Source organism: Vigna unguiculata, chromosome 7 (genome assembly GCF_004118075.2).
Source record: "Vigna unguiculata cultivar IT97K-499-35 chromosome 7, ASM411807v1, whole genome shotgun sequence".
NCBI lineage: Eukaryota > Viridiplantae > Streptophyta > Magnoliopsida > Fabales > Fabaceae > Vigna > Vigna unguiculata.
Window position 1 is genome coordinate 1,424,016 of NC_040285.1, and position 20,068 is coordinate 1,444,083.

At 34.3% G+C, this 20,068-nt stretch overlaps 5 protein-coding genes across 5 annotated transcripts; all 5 read left to right on the forward strand.

Annotated features, from left to right (window-relative positions):
• Positions 1-2,170: 2,170 nt before the first annotated feature.
• Positions 2,171-2,796, forward strand: LOC114190173 (indole-3-acetic acid-induced protein ARG7-like). The gene has a single exon (XM_028078965.1). The coding sequence runs from the start codon at positions 2,389-2,391 to the stop codon at positions 2,665-2,667; it is 279 nt and encodes a 92-aa protein (XP_027934766.1). The 5' UTR covers positions 2,171-2,388; the 3' UTR covers positions 2,668-2,796.
• A 1,998-nt stretch (positions 2,797-4,794) lies between these two features.
• On the forward strand, positions 4,795-5,091 carry LOC114189929 (auxin-induced protein 6B-like). The gene has a single exon (XM_028078657.1). It carries the CDS (start codon positions 4,795-4,797, stop codon positions 5,089-5,091), a length of 297 nt encoding a protein of 98 aa, XP_027934458.1.
• Positions 5,092-7,843: 2,752 nt separating this feature from the next.
• On the forward strand, positions 7,844-8,416 carry LOC114190174 (indole-3-acetic acid-induced protein ARG7-like). Its single transcript, XM_028078966.1, has one exon. The coding sequence runs from the start codon at positions 7,973-7,975 to the stop codon at positions 8,246-8,248; it is 276 nt and encodes a 91-aa protein (XP_027934767.1). The 5' UTR covers positions 7,844-7,972; the 3' UTR covers positions 8,249-8,416.
• Positions 8,417-11,176: 2,760 nt separating this feature from the next.
• LOC114190696 (indole-3-acetic acid-induced protein ARG7-like) lies at positions 11,177-11,823 on the forward strand. Its single transcript, XM_028079678.1, has one exon. The coding sequence runs from the start codon at positions 11,358-11,360 to the stop codon at positions 11,634-11,636; it is 279 nt and encodes a 92-aa protein (XP_027935479.1). The 5' UTR covers positions 11,177-11,357; the 3' UTR covers positions 11,637-11,823.
• Positions 11,824-15,312: 3,489 nt separating this feature from the next.
• On the forward strand, positions 15,313-15,943 carry LOC114190695 (indole-3-acetic acid-induced protein ARG7). Its single transcript, XM_028079677.1, has one exon. The coding sequence runs from the start codon at positions 15,486-15,488 to the stop codon at positions 15,762-15,764; it is 279 nt and encodes a 92-aa protein (XP_027935478.1). The 5' UTR covers positions 15,313-15,485; the 3' UTR covers positions 15,765-15,943.
• The last annotated feature ends 4,125 nt before the right edge of the window (positions 15,944-20,068 follow it).

The following is a 20,068-nucleotide window of genomic DNA, read 5'->3' on the forward strand; positions in this document are numbered from 1 at the left end:
AACTTTCGTAAATTTTATTTAATTAATTTTTTTAAAATTTTTTTCTTTAATTTTATGTAAATAGTTTAGTTTACGTAATAATGTCCAGTGTGATTATTTTTGTGACGACACGTGACGCGTTATTTTATTTTGTTACTCTTTTTAATTTTAATGCACTTTTAGGGATCGATTAAAGATTGAGATTTCTGTAAATCGAATATGTGAGAAGATTGTGCGTTCACTTCCTTATTGTTCTGTGTGAGAGATTGTTGCGTTCCGTTGAATGCTTGTTTATATGCTTAGTCACCACTTCTTCTCATGAAATCAAACCCCTTCTGTCTCGAGTCACTGTTTCTACTGTTTTTTTATCTTGTGCGTTGATTTCTAATAATAGGGTTAGTCGTGAAAGGGAAAAGAATGAAATTGCTTTGGATTTTGGAGTCTCTAGTTTCATGTTTGCTTCTAAACTATAGCTTGTCAGTTTTCTTTAGTAGCTTTTCATGGGTGCGGGTACAGGTTTCAACTTACAAAAATTCAAGAACGAGTCTTGCGAATTCACGGGGTTGGAGAAAGAAAGGGAAAGTTTTGATCTTTTTGGGTGCAGATAAACAATTTTTGGCGTTACCCATTTAAGTTGAAAGTCTTAATTCACTTCAATTGGCGTTTATGAGTGATAAAAAAGTGAAAAAAAGATTGATTTTTTGATAACGTCTCAACACCTTTGTTGTTTCTACAGTTGGTTTCTCCAAATTTGTGGCCAATGGAACACGGTTTGAAAAGAAATTCTCCAGAAAATGGAGACTATTCACACTTGAACGTTTTTTTCTCTGGATGACCTTTATGAAGATCTCTTAGAGAGAGTCCTTTCATGGCTACCAACTTCCTCCTTCTTTCGCCTTACTTTTGTCTGCAAGAGATGGAAATCAGCTGCTGCTTCTGTGAGTTTGAAGCTAGGAAAGAGTTTGGAAATAATCACTTCTTTTTTTTTTTTGAAGCGAAAAAAGTTTACTGCATTAAACATTGAAACTTTCCTATTTCTGATCAGACACCTTTCTTCTTCATATAATTGTAAAATGTCAGGTGATGTAGAAAATCCTAAAGCAACAAAAATGTTTATGGAAATGCATAGTCCTAACGTTCTCATTCAAGTAAGAATTTCCAACTTGGATTATACAGGGATGAAAAATTTGGAAAATAATTGCAAAAAAAAATAAATGAAATTTCCTTCTGTACAAAATTGCCTCAAGTAATCTATCCTAGTTTCTATCAAAGCTTGATTTACAGCAGCTCATTCAAGCGAGAAGTGAGGCTTAGAAACTCATCCTCATCGCATGGAATTGTGAGGCCACCCGTTGGATGATCATATCCAAACTCTTGTTCAGCTTTGCTTAGTAAATCTTGAAATGAAGATTGGTTCACGTATGATATTGGAATCACAAATCGTCTCATGTTAACTCCAACATAGACTGCGAGATAGCCTTTGGGGACTTCAAGTCCCTTGCGAGTTGCTTTGGATGCTGAAAATGATCCCTGTCTAACAATACCTGGCATGCGAAAACCCATTCTTTTTGTTGCTCTCTCACAAAGAAATAATATGCTGAGTGTATATATTGAAATATTGGAATTCTGATGCTTCAGAATGCAAATGAATTAGGTTGCTTGAGGACGCAAAACAATAATGTATATATAGTCTGTAATGAGAACTCTGTGAATGATTTTTGGCAAGGCCATGATGGGGTCCAAGGAGAGACAGATGATCACATGGTATTGTCTTTGAGACCTCATTCATTGATTAATGAGAGTTCATGCCATACCCCACATTCTACCTTCTAAGAATGTGCCAGTCCACATGAAGTTAGATACATCACCAAAGCTGAAACCTAATTCTTGTTCACTGATTTGGCTCTAGCTACATCATTAATAGATGTACCAACTAATAATACAAGGGTGGCATAAGCAACCTGTAAATGTTGAGGATTGAGATGACTCTGAAGCAGTGGCGACCAACATTGAATGTGTGATGAGACACTATGAGCCACAACTTCTGTGGACCCCAAAGTCTAACAACAAACCGTGAAATTTGCACACTGCCCTTAATAAGTGTAACATACTAAACACGATACATCTCTCTCTTGTAGAGAGATACATGTTATTAATCGAAGACAACACCATATTGCTTGTCTCTAATTGGGCCCCATTATTCCAATCTCATATCCCTCCTCAATCAATAATTCATCTATTAAGTGGTTTCTCAGATAGCCTTTTATCTCTATATATAATTCATGGCTGCACTCGTTTAGGACCAACACAATTCATTCACATCCTAAAACGTTCAAAATTCAAAAACTTAGTTTCAAGAATTTCTCAAAACCCTTTTGTTCTCATATTTCTCACACGGTCAATACAACAATGGGCTTTCGTTTGCCTGGTATCAGAAAGACTTTATCTGCCAGAAATCAAGCATCTTCAAAAGGGTTGGATGCACCAAAGGGCTACCTTGCAGTGTATGTGGGAGAGGATATGAAACGATTTGTGATTCCTGTATCACACTTGAACCAACCTCTATTCCAAGACTTGTTGAGTAAAGCAGAGGAAGAGTTTGGATATGATCATCCCATGGGTGGCCTCACAATTCCTTGCACCGAAGATGTCTTCGAACATATAATTTCTTGTTTGAGTGCACAATAAATCTCAATTTTTTAGGCTGACATAGATTATAGTAGTAACAATTTTGTAAAATAGGAATATTCGCAACTTGTAAAGTTATCTCTTTCTTGAGAATTTGGGAAATGAAATATCATCGGATTGACGAAATCAGAGTCTGTCATTTTTTTTTTTCTGCAATGAGAATGAACTCAACTGCTCAAGCATCTCCTTTTTAGTTTTTTGGTTGTTAGTTACAGTGCTCCATTAGTTACAGTGTTCTATGGAGGAAGGAAAGTTAATGCTAGAAACTACAGAAGCGTGATAACAATTTATTTTACCTCATTAATTTAAGGTAGGTCTGATATCATGCTTGCAAGAAGTTTACTATTTCCATTCACGAGTGATCCAAGTGATATCCATCTAGGTGCAGCAAGAAGAGTGGTAAGATTCATTCTGGTACTTTGAGCTATGAAATAAAGTACGTCAAGAAGACTGAACCAATGTTAGTTGGCTTCTGTGATAGTTATTGGGCAAAATGCATGAATGGTATGAAAAAATCTTCTGGATATATTCTTTCACCCGACTTAGGTGTATCTCAAACTTCTACAAAGGTTGGATATATTTCAGCTAGCTTAACATCCCAACAAACAATAGCAATTTATTGAACAGAATACTTGAAAATTTTGGTGAAAACGAGATGTTGTAACTATCAGCTGTATTGACAAAACAGCCATTGGTACGGGCAAGAAACTACCATGGAAGAACAAAACACATAACGGTTAAACACCATTTTATTCGTGAAATAGTTAAAGAGGTAAACTTTGAGTTTTGCAAGTCCAATGATCAACTTGCTGATATTTTTATCAAGGACTTCACCTTCAAAAAATAAGAGAAGCTTACAGAGTTTAAGAAGAACACATTAATTGGAGAATGTTGAATAGTGTGGTATCATAAATGCTTAGTGGAGATTGAGTGTTTATTAAATCGCTTTTAAGAGTATTTAGTAGTATTTATGTAATTCTTATTAACTTATAGCATTAAGAGTTACTTTTCAATATTTAAAATGTTTTGATTGTAGTAAAGAAAGTAAGAAACAAAAATAAACAAAAGAGAAAACAATTTAGCCCCAAATTATATTCCTCGTTTTAAATTTTCTACACAACTTCAAGTAGCTATATTTCATCATAAAACTTAGTTCCTTGAGTGTTTGAAAATCAGCATCGTCTCTGGAATACTATAAACAGATTTCAAGGCCATTGTGAGTTGCTTTGGCACCAGAAAATGATGTCCGTCTCATAATACATGGAATGCAAAACCCATTGTTTCTGGTTGCTCCATAAACAAATATGTTGATTGCTGTCAAAGGAGTTGCGAGAGAAAGAAATATTTGAATTGTTATGCTTCACTATGGCAATGACTTGTTTTGCTTGAGGATGCAAGAAATAGTGTTTGTACACTTGCTAATGGGAACACAGGAACTGCCATTTATTTATACAATGAGTGATTTTTTACAAGACCATGATGGGTCTATGGAAGTATACGAGATCACATGGTATTGTTTTGGAGACCTCTTTTATGGATGACTGGGAGTGCAGACATTAAACACATCATCGAAGGTGAAAGCTAATTCGTGTTCATTTATTGTGATCTAGCTACATCAATGACAGACAAGAGTAGGCACGCCTAAGACATCGTCACATGTTTCTTTGAATAAGACTATAATGTTCATACACTTCTACCACGTACCAACTAATATCAGTAGAGGCTTAAGAAGAGAACCACATTTTTTTGCTACGTGCCAAATTCTAAGCAACAGAACATGAAATTAGAAAAAATGAAGTTTCCGTTCCCCACCACTATCAATAAGTGGCATACAAGATGTTCCCATTAACTTTCCTTTCCATAAATACATGTAACATTGATTATTAAGATAAGTTCTTGAAGACAACACCATATGCCATGTCTTTCATCTGCTCCCATTAGTCCAATCTCATATCCTTCGCTAACCAATAATTTATGTATCAGCGAGTTTCTTATCCTTTTATCTATATATATATACATGGCTTCAAGCATATAGGCCAACACAAACCATTCTGAATTACACAGCTTATATTCAAGAGTTCTCTCAAACTATTCTCTTCTCAAGTTTGTAACAGAATCAATACAACAATGGGTTTTCGTTTACCTGGAAGCAAGAAAACAATATTTGCAGTCAGTGAAGCGTCTTCAAAAGCAGTGAATGCACCAAAAGGCTACCTAGCGGTGTATGTTGGAGAGAAAATGAAGAGGTTGATGATCCCTGTATCATACTTGAACCAACCCTCATTCCAAGACTTGTTGAGTCGAGCTGAAGAAGAGTTTGGATATGAGCCTCACAATTCCTTGCAGCGAAGATCTCTTCAACCATATAATTTCTTGCTTGAATGGATGATAAGTCTCACATTTCAGGAGATTGACTTAGAGTAGAAGTGACATTTTTGTACACTAGGAATCTTCTCCACTTGTAAAGAACTCCCTTTCTCAAGAAATAGGGAACAGATTGAAAAAATCACAGTATTTTGTGCAATGAGAAAAAATTCATTTAATCAAGCTTTTTCTCTGTCTTTCATGTTTATTAGTTACAATTTTTCCTTCTTTTTGTGTGAACACCGTTGATAGCCATATGAAAAAATAGCTAGATTTTACTTTTATTAATTTAAAAACTGTTAGAAATAATCCAAGTATGAGTCAAAATCTTACATAGGTGAAAATATTATATAAGATGATGAAAGACTTATAAGACATATAAGTCCATTGCATTGAGAGTTAAAATGCAGGTTTTCGTGTAACCATATGCATTGAAAAGACTAAAATATAATCAAGTAGAATGTGTTGTTGTTCTCATAATGAAATGTCGGGTGATCTTTATTTACATAATACAATTAATTATCTTTGGTACAGAGTTTTTAGAATATAATTAATTTTTATAAAAATATGAAATATTTTAGGTTGACCAGAATCATTTCCATTCAATAGATATTGGTACAAAATCTAATCATTTAATTTGATTTAGATTCAATATATTCCTAGTTAAAAGTTGTTCAAGAGAATGACACTCTCTAAACGAATAAAATGAAATTTTTCTCTAAGAATGAATACCCTAAATTGTTCATCATGTTAATCCAACTTTTAAAATAAAACTATCTGTTTTCTTCACGTCTTTGATATTCATCTCTCTATTTCATTTTCTGGTTGTAACTAGCTTACAAAGCTTTGATCACCCTTCGTTCTTTATACATAGCTTACTTACTCTCCATGAACTTTACTTACTGAGGATGTCTGAAACGCTAATCCACGGTAACATGATCATAAGTATTTTTTTCTTTCTTTTAATTTTTGGATTGAGAAAGTTTACTGCATTCAACACTGAAAATTTCCCAAGTTTGATCACACAATTATTCCTCATATGATTGTAAAATGTTTGTAGATATAGAAAATCCTAAAACAAATTAATCACCGCAATCAACACTTCTATTGATAGGGTTTAATCAACCTATGGAAAAACTTCTCACAAAACTAGCCTTTTGTTATTTTATTACATAATATAAAATGCTTTGTGACGCTTTCGTGGACTCTTCTCTTCTTTTGGAATCCAAATCAAAGTTCCCTCATTACCTTAACTAGTTCTGAATCTACATAAATTTCGGTTTTATTTATGTATAGTGTATTCGAACATAAGACATGAATAAATACAGACGACCATGAATTCATAATCAAGTGGATTATGGACTTTGTTGTTTGTGTTTATATTTATATGTCAGTGTAGATGTACATAACCATGTGTCCCAAAAACCACAACAGAGCATAAAAGAAATACAAAAAGGAGCAAAACTGTCTGGTCTGAAAAGGATAATGTGGTATAAGAATTCGTTGAGATTTGGCAAAGAGCAATAAAAAGTGTTTACGGAAATGTCATCTTCATTCATATCAGAATTTCCAGCTTTTCTTGCATTATACAGGGATGAAAAACATGGAAAATTTTCATGAAAAAAGAATGTTCCTTCTGTACAATTTTGCCTCAAGTAATCTATCCTAGTTTCTATCAGAGCTTCAATTACAGCAGCTCATTCAAGCGAGAAGTGAGGCTTAGAAACTCATCCTCATCGCATGGAATTGTGAGGCCACCCGTTGGATGATCATATCCAAACTCTTGTTCAGCTTTGCTTAGTAAATCTTGAAATGAAGATTGGTTCAAGTATGATATTGGAATCACAAACCGTCTCATGTTAACTCCAACATAGACTGCAAGATAGCCTTTTGGGACTTCAACTCCCTTGCGAGTTGCTTTGGATGATGAAAATGATCCCTGTCTAACAATACCTGGCAAGCGGAAACCCATTGTTTTTGTTTCTCTCTCACAAACAAATAATCTGCTGAGTGATGTAAAACTTGTGTGAGGATGAAATATTTGAATTCTGATGCTTCAGAATGCAAATGACTTGGATTGCTTCGGGAAGGAAAACATTAGGATATATATAGTCCCTGATGAGAACTCTGAATGATTTTTCACAAGGCCATGATGGGGTCCAGGAAGGGGTATGTGATCACATGGTATTGTCTTACAGACATTATTCATGGATAAATGGGAGTGCGTGTCATAATACCCCACATTCTTACCTCATAAGAAAATGTCCAACAGATTTTTCTACACGAAGTCAGCAAAGGTGAAACCTAATTCTTGTTCACATATGGACTTTGGCTACATCAACAATAGACATGTTGTAGACATACCGTAGACATCTCACATGTTTCTTTAAATAAGACTAATGTTATTGATATATGCCTATCATGCACCAACTAATATCATGGTGGCATAAGCAACCTGTCAATTTTGAGAATTCAGATAGCTCTGAAACAGTGGCTATAAGTGAAGCAACATTGAATGTGTGATTATGACCCACAACTTTTTGTGGATGCCAAACTCGAACAACAAAGTAAGAGATTTGCATAAGTGAAGATTCTGGCCCACATTGCCCTTAATAAGTGTAGCATACTAACATGATCTAACTTTCTCTTGTAGAGATTCACGTTAAGCCTATTCATAAAATAAGTCCTTGAAGACAACTCCATATAACTTGTCTCTGATTTGGCTCCATTACTCCAATGTCATGTCCCCTCTTGAACCAATAATTCATCTATCAAGTGGTTTCTCCGATAGCCTTTTATCTCTATATATAATTCATGGCTGCACGCGTTTAGGACCAACACAATTCATTCACATCCTAAAACGTTCAAAATTCAAAAACTTAGTTTCAAGAATTTCTCAAAACCCTTTTGTTCTCATATTTCTCACACGGTCAATACAACAATGGGCTTTCGTTTGCCTGGTATCAGAAAGACTTTATCTGCCAGAAATCAAGCATCTTCAAAAGTGTTGGATGCACCAAAGGGCTACCTTGCAGTGTATGTGGGAGAGGATATGAAACGATTTGTGATTCCTGTATCACACTTGAACCAACCTCTATTCCAAGACTTGTTGAGTAAAGCAGAGGAAGAGTTTGGATATGATCATCCCATGGGTGGCCTCACAATTCCTTGCACCGAAGATGTCTTCCAACATATAACTTCTTGCTTGAATGGATGATAAATCTCACATTTCAGGAGATTGACTTAGAGTAGAAGTGACATTTTTGTACACTAGGAATCTTCTCAACTTGTAAACAACTCCCTTTCTCAAGAAATAGGGAAAAGATTGAAAAAATCACAGTATTGTTTTTTATGTGCAATGAGAAAAAATACAATTGATCAAGCATTTTCTGTGTTTCATGTTTGTTAGTTACAATGTTTCCTTCTCCTTGAGCGAACACCGTTGATAGCAGCAAGAAAAAATAGATAGACCTCACTTTTATCAATTTAAAAACAAGAACTGAAACACGCCATTTCCTAACAAGCGTAGATACATGCTCTGTACTTATGGTCTATGCTCCACCTTCAATTACATAAGTAGTATTTCTTGAGACAGAATTTGGTGACAAATTACATTCAGCTATGTATATGCCCTAATCATACCATAATTTACTGTATGTATTTTGTTGAGTTCTCACTGTATATACAGATTCTGATCCTTAAGACCATCTAAAACTTTATATCCAAATTCCTTAAGAATGCCATTAGAAATTATTCACAGGGCCAACTTTAGATTGAACAAGGCAGAAAATAATGATTATGGTTACAGCAAATTGCAAAATGATTTTTAAATTGTAAATCATCAAGCAATTCAGTTCTTCTCTAATTTGGTATCATCTAATGTAATTAAAAATATCCCTTTCCAAATGGGTTTCAAATAATGTAATTAAAAAGGCCAAGTTGACATATTTAGTGTTTAGGTGACAATCACTTTGACACATACAGATAAAAATGTCTCTTTCCATGCTATATGATCTGTTAACTAATAACATCGAAAACTTTTCGAAAATACTTCTTTCCTGATGTAGTTATTTTTTGTTTAGATTGGTAGTGTTCTGCTAGGTGAGAGTTTCTTCAGATTTTAGAAAATTTCTAAAACTAATGACAGTGGGAAAATATAATCAAGTAGAATGTTTTGTTGTTCCTAATTTCATAAGGACGAAATATTGGGTGATCTTTATTTAGATGATACAATTATAAATTACTGAGGAAGTCTGAGACACTAATCCACGGTAAAATGATCATAAGTATATTTTCTTTCTTTCAATTTTTGGAATTGAGAACGTTACTGCATTCAACATTGAAAATTTCCTGTTGTGTATCACACATTTATTCTTCATATGATTGTCAAATGTCAGGATATATAGAAAATCCTAAAACAAATTACTCACTGCAGTCAACACTTGCTACTGATAGGGTTTAATCAACCTATGTTAAAAAACTACCCTTTTGTCATTTTAGTATTTTATTTCTGCTGGACATGACATAAAATGTTTTGTGACGCTTTCGTTCTTAGAGATATGTCCAAAATATCCTTGTGTCAATATGGGCTCTTCTCTTCTTATGGCATCCAAATCAGAGTTTCCTCTTTACCTCAACTAGTTCTGAATTTAAATAAATTTAGGTTTTATTTAGGTATAGGGTATTCAAACATGAGGGACAGAAATAAATACAGAGGAATATCCATCCAACTTTTTGTGAAACTTACATAGCCTATAATTAAGTGGATTGTGGAGTTTGTTGTTAGTGTTTATATTTATATGTCTGTGTAGATGAACATATATCATGTGTGCCAAAACCCACAACAGAGCATAAAAGAGATAAAAGAAAGGAGCAAAAGAGTCTGGTCTGAACATGGTAATGTGGTATATATTAGAATTCATTGAGATTTGGCAAAAGAAAAGAAGTGTCTATGGAAATGTGTAGTCCTAAAATCTTCATTCGTATAGAATTCACAGCTTTTCTAGGATTATACAGGGATGAAAAACATGGAAAATATTCATAAAAAAAGAATGTTCCTTCTGTACAGAATTGCCTCAAGTAATCTATCCTAGTTTCTATGAAAGCTTGATTTACAGCAGCTCATTCAAGCGAGAAGTGAGGCTTAGAAACTCATCCTCGTTGCATGGAATTCTGAGGCCACCCGTTGGATGATCATATCCAAACTCTTCTTCAACTTTGCTTAGTAAATGTTGAAATGAGGGTTGGTTCAAGTGTGATAATGCAATCACAAACCGTCTCATGTTAACTCCAACATAGACTGCAAGATAGCCTTTAGGGACTTCAAGTCCCTTGCGAGTTGCTTTGGATGCTGAAAATGATCCCTGTCTAACAATACCTGGGATGCGGAAACCCATTGCTTTTGTCGCTCTCACAAACAAATAATATGCTGAGAGATGTCAAACTTGTGTGAAATATTGGAATTCTGATGCTTCAGAATGCAAATGAGTTGGGTTGCTTGATGATTCAAAACAATAGTGTATATATAGTCCCTAAAGAGAACTCTGAATAATTTTTAGCAAGGCCATGATGGAGTCCAAGGTGGGACAGATGATCACATGGTATTGTCTAGAAACCTCATTCATGGATTAATGAGGGTGCAGGCCATACCCCACATTCTACCTTCTAAAAAAAATACAATCCACATGAAGTTAGATACATCACCACCAAAGGTGAAACCTAATTCTTGTTCACTTATTGGAGCTCCAACTTCACCAATAGTAGACATCTTGTATACATATTGTAGACATCTCACATGTTTATTTAAATAAGACTATAGTGTTATTGATATGTACCTATCAGGGTGAAATAAGCAACCTGTAAATGTTGAGGTTTCAGATAACTATGAAACAGTGGCTATAAGGGAAGCAACATTGAATGTGTGATCATGAGAGACTATTAAAACCCACAACTCTTTTGTGGACACTAAACTTGAACAACAAAGCATGAAATTTGCATAAATGAAGATTCTGGCCCACATTGCCCTTAATAAGTGTAACATACTAACATGTTAAGCTTATTCTTAAAATAAGTCCTTGAAGACAACACCATATAACTTGTCGCTGATTTGGCCCCACTATTCCAATCCCATACCCCTCCTGAACCAATAATTTATCTATCAAGTTCTTTCTCACATATCCTTTCATCTCTATATATAATTCATGGCTGCACACGTTTAGGACCAACACAGATCATTCACATCGTAAAGCTTTGAAAATTAAAAAGCTTATTTTCAAGAATTTCTCAAACCCTTTCGTTCTCATATTTCTCACACGGTCAATACAACAATGGGATTTCGTTTACCTGGTATCAGAAAGGCACCATCTGCAGCAAATCAAGCATCTTCAAAAGTGGTGGATGCACCAAAGGGATACCTTGCAGTCTATGTTGGAGAGAAAATGAAACGATTTGTGATCCCTATATCACACTTGAACCAACCTTCATTCCAGGACTTGCTGAGTCAAGCTGAGGAAGAGTTTGGATATGATCATCCCATGGGAGGGCTCACAATTCCTTGCAGTGAAGATGTCTTCCAACATATAACTTCTTCTTTGAGTGCACAATAAATCTCATCTTTTTAGGCTGACATACATTAGTAGTAACATTTTTGTAAAATAGGAACATTCTCAACTTGTAAAGCTGTTTCTTTCTTGAGAATATAGAAAATGAAAAACCATCGGATTGACAAAATCAGAGTCTGTCATTTATTTCAGCAAGAGAATGAAGTCAATAACTTCTTTCTGACTTACCCACATCAATAACTCATATCCATTAATTTTTTTCACCCAATGTTGTACATGTTACATACATTAATGTATGGTTCAGACTAATTCCTTTATCACACTCCAACAAATTTATAACCACCTTATTGTTTATCACACTCTAACAAAATTAACAATAACTCTACAAGACACAATATGTGAATATGAAGTATTGAATAACGATTATAATTAAGGTAGCGATGATCCAATTTATAATTACATTAATGAAGGTTCAGTTTGTTATAATGTTTACCCAATTTATCCATTCATAACACTAAAGACTAATATTAATTAATAGTTACTGACACATTGCTATAAATATAAAACATAATTAATGTAAATATATAAGATCCAACCAAGATCTTGATCCTTTTCTTCCCGAAAGCTTCCACATCTTTTGCACCAAAAGCCAACCAAGAAAGCTTCCAAGATTCATTCAATAATCAACAAAGAAACATACTACAAGCCTAACCAAGCAGGTGCAAGTCATTGGTCATAGATTCTTTGCCTGGAGCTTAAGACTATCGGTTCTTGTTCAAGGGCAACCTTCCAAGATTTTCTTCCAAGACTCGTCCAGCAAGTAAAACATCAACTTTGCAGAAGAAATGGAAACTTGTGGCTTGAGGTTTTGAGGTTTGAAGGATATGATAGTGTGTGAAAAGTTAAAGGAGAGATAACTGATGAAGATAAGGGAAGAAGCAGCCATGGAAAACCACTTTGCAGCATGAAAGTTTTCTGTGTTACAGGTTTGAAAAATCACTGATAATACTTTCACACAAATTATTATCTTTTTAACTATCCTTCCTTCACTGTCATTATTTTTTATAAACTTTTTATGACAATATCAAATAAATATAATGTATGTCAAAGCATCATTGAAAAAAAAAAAGAATAATAAAGAAACATTAAAAATGTGAGCCTTGGCATTGAAAAAAAAAATAAAGAATCATTTGTGAGGGTAACAATGTGAACTTGCGGTATACGAGAATGAACAAATAATTTGTTTTATTAAAATTATTATTGAACATATGAAAATATTTTATTTTACCCCTTTAATTTTATATAATTATCACCTCAACATATTGTTCCACTCACTTAGGATCTAGATATTGAACTTAGATTAGAATGAACACTTTGATAGAATTTGATTTACTAATAAACATTTAGCTTGGAATAAACTAAACATTTACTTTGTATAATCAAAATTTGTAATAGATAAATAATCTTAATTATACATGACTTATATTATAATTGAAATTTGTTATAAAAAAATATTTTTGAATATAAAAAAAAAAATTATTTTATAGATAGTATGGTTGCAGATTAAGTAATAATAATCTCTTTGTAATTGTGAAGATAGAAAATGTTATAAAACTGATTTGATCTATGAGAGACTAAGGTTTCGAATCATACTTCAGCGATAAAAGAACTTTATTGTGAATAATACTCATTTTTAATTGCCTTTCGATTCACTTTGAGTTTAAATTTTAAAATTAACTCAATCTAATATAACCGATTTTTAAGATAAAATTATACTCATTATTTACTGTAAATTGATTTTATGTGGAGTTCCACCATCTCTTTAGGTCGAAGCATATAAACTCCTTATATAACAATGGGTTTCAATATCCGAAGAGCACAACCAAGCATATTTAAAAGGAATTTTTGTAATCTATGTTGGAGAGAAAAGTAAGAGGCTTTTGATTCTTGTAATCTATGTAATCAAGAGTCGTTGAGTCAAGCCAGGGATGAGTTTTTGAAGAGAAAAAAGTTTACTGCATTAAGCATTGAAACTTTCCTATTTCTTCTTCATATAACTAACTGTAAAATCCCAAACCAAACTTATCTTTGCAATAATAGTGAGATTCTTTGTCATTTGAGTATTCTAAGTCTATTGGACATAATATCAAATGTTTGGCACGCTTTCCTTTCTACAGATATATATGTATATGCTCTTCTCAGTTTATGGACCCCAAATTTAGGTTTCCTCTTTACCTTAACTAGTTTTGAGTCTATAAAACTTTCGGTTTTATCTATGTATATATATTTAAACAAGAGAAAGCAAAAAAAAAAAAAAAAACAATACAGACAGCATTTTTTTGTGATTGTGAAAACTTACACAGTCTTCAATCAAGCGGTTTGTATACCTTAGAAAATGGGTGCTAAAAAACATAAATGAGCATAAAAGAGATAGGAGAAAAGGAGTAAAACTATCCAAGCTTAACATAAAATGATAATGTTGTATGTATTAAAATTGGTTGAGATTTGGCTAAAGCAACAAACAATGTCTATTGAAATGCCTAGTCCTAATGTTCTCATCCAAGTCAGAATTTCCAACTTTACTTGGATTATACAGGGATGAAAAAATGGAAAATATTCACAAAAAAATGAAAGTTCCTTCTGTACAAATTGCCTCAAGTAATCTATCCTAGTTTCTATCAAAGCTTGATTTACAACAGCTCCTTCAAGCGAGAAGTGAGGTTTAGAAACTCATCCTCATTGCATAGAATAGTGAGGCCACCCGTTGGATGATCATATCCAAACTCTTGTTCAGCTTTGCTTAGTAAATCTTGAAATGATGATTGGTTCAAGTATGATATTGGAATCACAAACCGTCTCATGTTAACTCCAACATAGACTGCAAGATAGCCTTTTGGGACTTCAAGTCCCTTGCAAGTTGCTTTGGATGCTGAAAATGATCCCTGTCTAACAATACCTGGCATGCGGAAACCCATTGTTTTTGTTGCTCTCACAAACAAAATAATATGCTGAGTGATGATAGACTTGTGTGAGGATGAAATATTGGATTCTGATGCTTCTGAATGCAAATGACTTGGTTGCTTAGGGACGCAAAACAATAGTGTATATATAGTTTCTAATGAGAACTCTGTGAAGGATTTTTGGCAAGGCCATGATGGGGTCCAAGGAGGGACAGATGATCACATGGTATTGTCTTTGAGACCTCATTCATGGATTAATGAGAGTTCATGCCATACCCCACATTCTACCTTCTAAGAATGTGTCAGTCCACATGAAGTTAGATACATCACCAAAGCTGAAACCTAATTCTTGTTCACTGATTTGGCTCTAGCTACATCATTAATAGACATGTAGTAGACATCTCACATGTTTCTTTAATTAAGACTTTAATGTTGTTGATATATACCTATTATGTACCAACTAATAGCAGGGTGAAATAAGCAACCTGTAAATGTTGAGGTCTCAGACAGATCTGAAACAGTGGTGGCGACCAACATTGAATGTGTGATGAGACACTGTGAGCCAAAACTTCTGTGGACGCCAAAGTCTAACAACAAACCATGAAATTTGCACACTGCCCTTAATAAGTGTAACATACTAAACACAATACATCTTTCTCTTCTAGAGACATATGTTATAGTTCGAAGACAACACCATATGACTTGTCTATGATTTGGCCCCATTATTCCAATCTCACATCCCTCTTGAGCCAATAATTCATCTATCGAGTTGATTCTCAGATATCCTTTTATCTCTATATATAATTCATGACTGCACACGTTTAGAACCAACTCAGATCATTCACATCCTAAAGCATTCAAAATTCAAAACCTTAGTTTCAAGAATTTCTTAAAACCCTTTTGTTCTCATATTTCTCACACGGTTAATACAACGATGGGTTTCCGTTTACCAGGTATCAGAAAGACTTTATCCGCCAGAAATCAAGCATCTTCAAAAGTGGTGGACGCGCCAAAGGGCTATCTTGCAGTATATGTGGGAGAGAATATGAAACGGTTTGTGATTCCTGTATCACACTTAAACCAGCCTCTATTCCAAGACCTGCTGTGTCAAGCAGAGGAAGAGTTTGGATATGATCATCCCATGGGTGGCCTCACAATTCCTTGCAGCGAAGATGTCTTCCAACATATAACTTCTTGTTTGAATGCACAATAAATCTCATATTTTTGAGGCTGACATAGATTATAGTAGTAACAATTTTGTAAAATAGGAATATTCTCAACTTGTAAAGTTGTCTCTTTCTTGAGAATTTGGAAAATGAAAAACCATCAGATCATCAAAATCAGAGTCTGTCATTTTTTTTTTCTGCAATGAGAATGAACTCAACTGCTCAAGCATCTCCTTTTTAGTTTTTGGTTTGTTAATTACAGTGCTCCATTAGTCACAGTGTTCAAGTGTTAAAGAAGAGGTAAACTTTGAGTTTTGCAAGTCCAGTGATCAACTTACTGATATTTTCATCAAAGATTTCACCTTCAAACTTACAGAGTTTAAGAAGAACACATTAATGGGAGAATGTTGAATAATGTGGCATCGTAAATGCTTAGTGGAGATTGAGTGTTTATTAAATCGCTTTTAAGAGTATTTAGTAGTATTCATGTAATTCTTATTGACTTATAGCATTCTAAGAGTTACTTTTCAATATTTAAAATGTTTTGAATGTAGTAAAGGAAGTAAGAAACAAAAATAATATAAAGAGAAAACAATTTAGCCCCAAAGTATATTCCTCGTTTTAAATTTTCTACACAATTTGCAGTAGCTATGTTTCATCATAAAACTTAGTTCCTAGAGTGTTTCAAAATCAGCATCGTCTCTGGAATACTATGAACAGATTTCAAGGCCATTGTGAGTTGCTTTGGCAGCAGAAAAGGATTGCTTCTCATAATACATGGAATGCAAAACGTTTCTTGTTGCTCCAGAAACAAACATGTTGAGTGATGTCAAAGGAGTTTTGAGAGAAAGAAATATTTGAATTGTTATGTTTCACTATGGCAATGACTTGTTTTGCTTGAGGATGCAAGAAATAGTGTTTGTACACTCGCTAATGGGAACACATGAACTTCAATTTATTTATACAATGAGTGATTTTTTACAAGACCATGATGGGTCTGTGGAAGTATACGAGATCACATGGTACTATTTTGGAGACCTCTTTTATGGATGACTGGGAGTGCAGACATTAAACACATCGTCGAAGGTGAAAGCTAATTCGTGTTCATTTATTGTGATCTAGCTACATCAATGACAGACAAGAGTAGGCATGCTAGGACATCCTCACATGTTTCTTTAAATAAGAATACAATGTTGATATACATCTACCACGTACCAACTAATATCAGTAGAGGCTTAAGAAGAGAACCACATTTTTTTGCTACGTGCCAAATTCTAAGCAACAGAACATGAAATTAGAAAAAATGAAGTTTCCGTTCCCCACCACTATCAATAAGTGGCATACAAGATGTTCCCATTAACTTTCCTTTCCATAAATACATGTAACATTGATTATTAAGATAAGTTCTTGAAGACAACACCATATGCCATGTCTTTCATCTGCTCCCATTAGTCCAATCTCATATCCTTCGCTAACCAATAATTTATGTATGAGGAGGTTTCTTATCCTTTTATCTATATATATATACATGGCTGCAAGCATATAGGCCAACACAAACCATTTAGAATTACACAGCTTATATTCAAGAGTTCTCTCAATCTATTCTCTTCCCAAGTCTCGAACAGAGTCAACACAACAATGGGTTTTCGTTTACCTGGTAGCAAGAAAACAATATTTGCAGTCAGTGAAGCGTCTTCAAAAGCAGTGAATGCACCAAAAGGCTACCTAGCGGTGTATGTTGGAGAGAAAATGAAGAGGTTGATGATCCCTGTATCATACTTGAACCAACCCTCATTCCAAGACTTGTTGAGTCAAGCTGAAGAAGAGTTTGGATATGAGCACTCCATGGGTGGTCTCACAATTCCTTGCAGGGAAGATCTCTTCAACCATATAATTTCTTGCTTGAATGGATGATAAATCTCACATTTCAGGAGATTGACTTAGCGTAGAACTGACATTTTTGTACACTAGGAATCTTCTCGACCTGTAAAGAACTCCCTTTCTCAAGAAATAGGGAACAGATTGAAAAAATCACAGTATTGTTTTTTTTTTTTTGTGCAATGAGAAAAAAATCATTTGATCTCAAGCATTTTCTCTGTGCTTCATGTTTATTAGTTACAATTTTTCCTTTCCGCGTGTGAACACCGTTGATAGCCATATGAAAAAATATATAAACCCATCAAAAACAAGAACACAACATGTCATTCATAACAAGGGTAGATTCATAACAAGGGAATCGCTTCACATGAAGTAACTTGTTGCGTTCATGATGAATTGAAATAAAAATAAGAGGAGAGAAAGAACGGGCCTAACACCTATTTCTATTTGCTATTAATATTCCTCAGAATTTATCTTGCGGATTTTGATACACCACTATGTTTGGATATTTTCTCCCATATGTTACTCTTGCATAATTATAAATGTCACCTTACCTAATTTATACCTGGCTTGCTTACTTTCCATGAAATTTACTTGCTGAGGATGTCTGAAACGCTAATTTTTGGATTGAGAAAGTTTAGTGCATTCAACACTGAAAATTTCCTAATTTTGATCACAGAATTATTCCTCATATGATTCTAAAATGTTCGGAGATATAGAAAATCCTAAAACAAATTAATCACTGCAATCAATACTTGCTACGGGTAGGGTTTAATCAACCTATGGAAAAACTTCTCAAAAAACTACCCCATTGTGATTTTAGTACATAATATAAAACGTTTTGTGACGCTTTTGTGGGCTCTTCTCTTCTTATGGAATCCAAATTAGAGTTTCCTCTTTACCTTAACTAGTTATGAATCTACATAAATTTCGGTTTTATTTATGTATAGTGCATTCAAACACAAGACATGAATAAATACAGACGACCATAATCAAGTGGATTCTAGACTTTGTTGTTTGTGTTTATATTTATATGTCTGTGTAGATGTACATAACCATGTATCCCAAAAACCACAACAGAGCATAAAAGAGATACAAAAAAGGAACAAAACTGTCTGGTCTGAACAAGATAATGTGGTATAAGAATTCGTTGAGATTTGGCAAAGAGCAATAAAAAGTGTTTAAGGAAATGTCTAGACCTAAAATCTTCATTCATATCAGAATTTCCAGCTTTTCTTGCATTATACAGGGATGAAAAACATGGAAAATTTTCATAAAAAAAAGAATGTTCCTTCTGTACAAATTTGCCTCAAGTAATCTATCCTAGTTTCTATCAGAGCTTGAATTACAGCAGCTCATTTAAGCGAGAAGTGAGGCTTAGAAACTCATCCTCATCGCATGGAATTGTGAGGCCACCCGTTGGATGATCATATCCAAACTCTTGTTCAGCTTTGCTTAGTAAATCTTGAAATGAAGATTGGTTCAAGTATGATATTGGAATCACAAACCGTCTCATGTTAAATCCAACATAGACTGCAAGATAGCCTTTTGGGACTTCAACTCCCTTGCGAGTTGCTTTGGATGATGAAAATGATCCCTGTCTAACAATACCTGGCAAGCGGAAACCCATTGTTTTTGTTGCTCTCTCACAAACAAATAATCTGCTGACTGATGTAAAACTTGTGTGAGGATGAAATATTTGAATTCTGAAGCTTCAGAATGCAAATGACTTGGATTGCTTCGGTAAGGAAAACATTAGGATATATATAGTCCCTGATGAGAACTCTGAATGATTTTTCACAAGGCCATGATGGGGTCCAGGAAGGGGTATGTGATCACATGGTATTGTCTTACAGACATTATTCATGGATAAATGGGAGTGCGTGTCATAATACCCCACATTCTTACCTCATAAGAAAATGTCCAACAGATTTTTCTACACGAAGTCAGCAAAGGTGAAACCTAATTCTTGTTCACATATGGACTTTGGCTACATCAACAATAGACATGTTGTAGACATACCGTAGACATCTCACATGTTTCTTTAAATAAGACTAATGTTATTGATATATGCCTATCATGCACCAACTAATATCATGGTGGCATAAGCAACCTGTCAATTTTGAGAATTCAGATAGCTCTGAAACAGTGGCTATAAGTGAAGCAACATTGAATGTGTGATTATGACCCACAACTTTTTGTGGATGCCAAACTCGAACAACAAAGTAAGAGATTTGCATAAGTGAAGATTCTGGCCCACATTGCCCTTAATAAGTGTAGCATACTAACATGATCTAACTTTCTCTTGTAGATATTCACGTTAAGCCTATTCATAAAATAAGTCCTTGAAGACAACTCCATATAACTTGTCTCTGATTTGGCCCCATTACTCCAATGTCATGTCCCTCTTGAACCAATAATTCATCTATCGAGTTGATTCTCAGATATCCTTATCTCTATATCTCTATATATA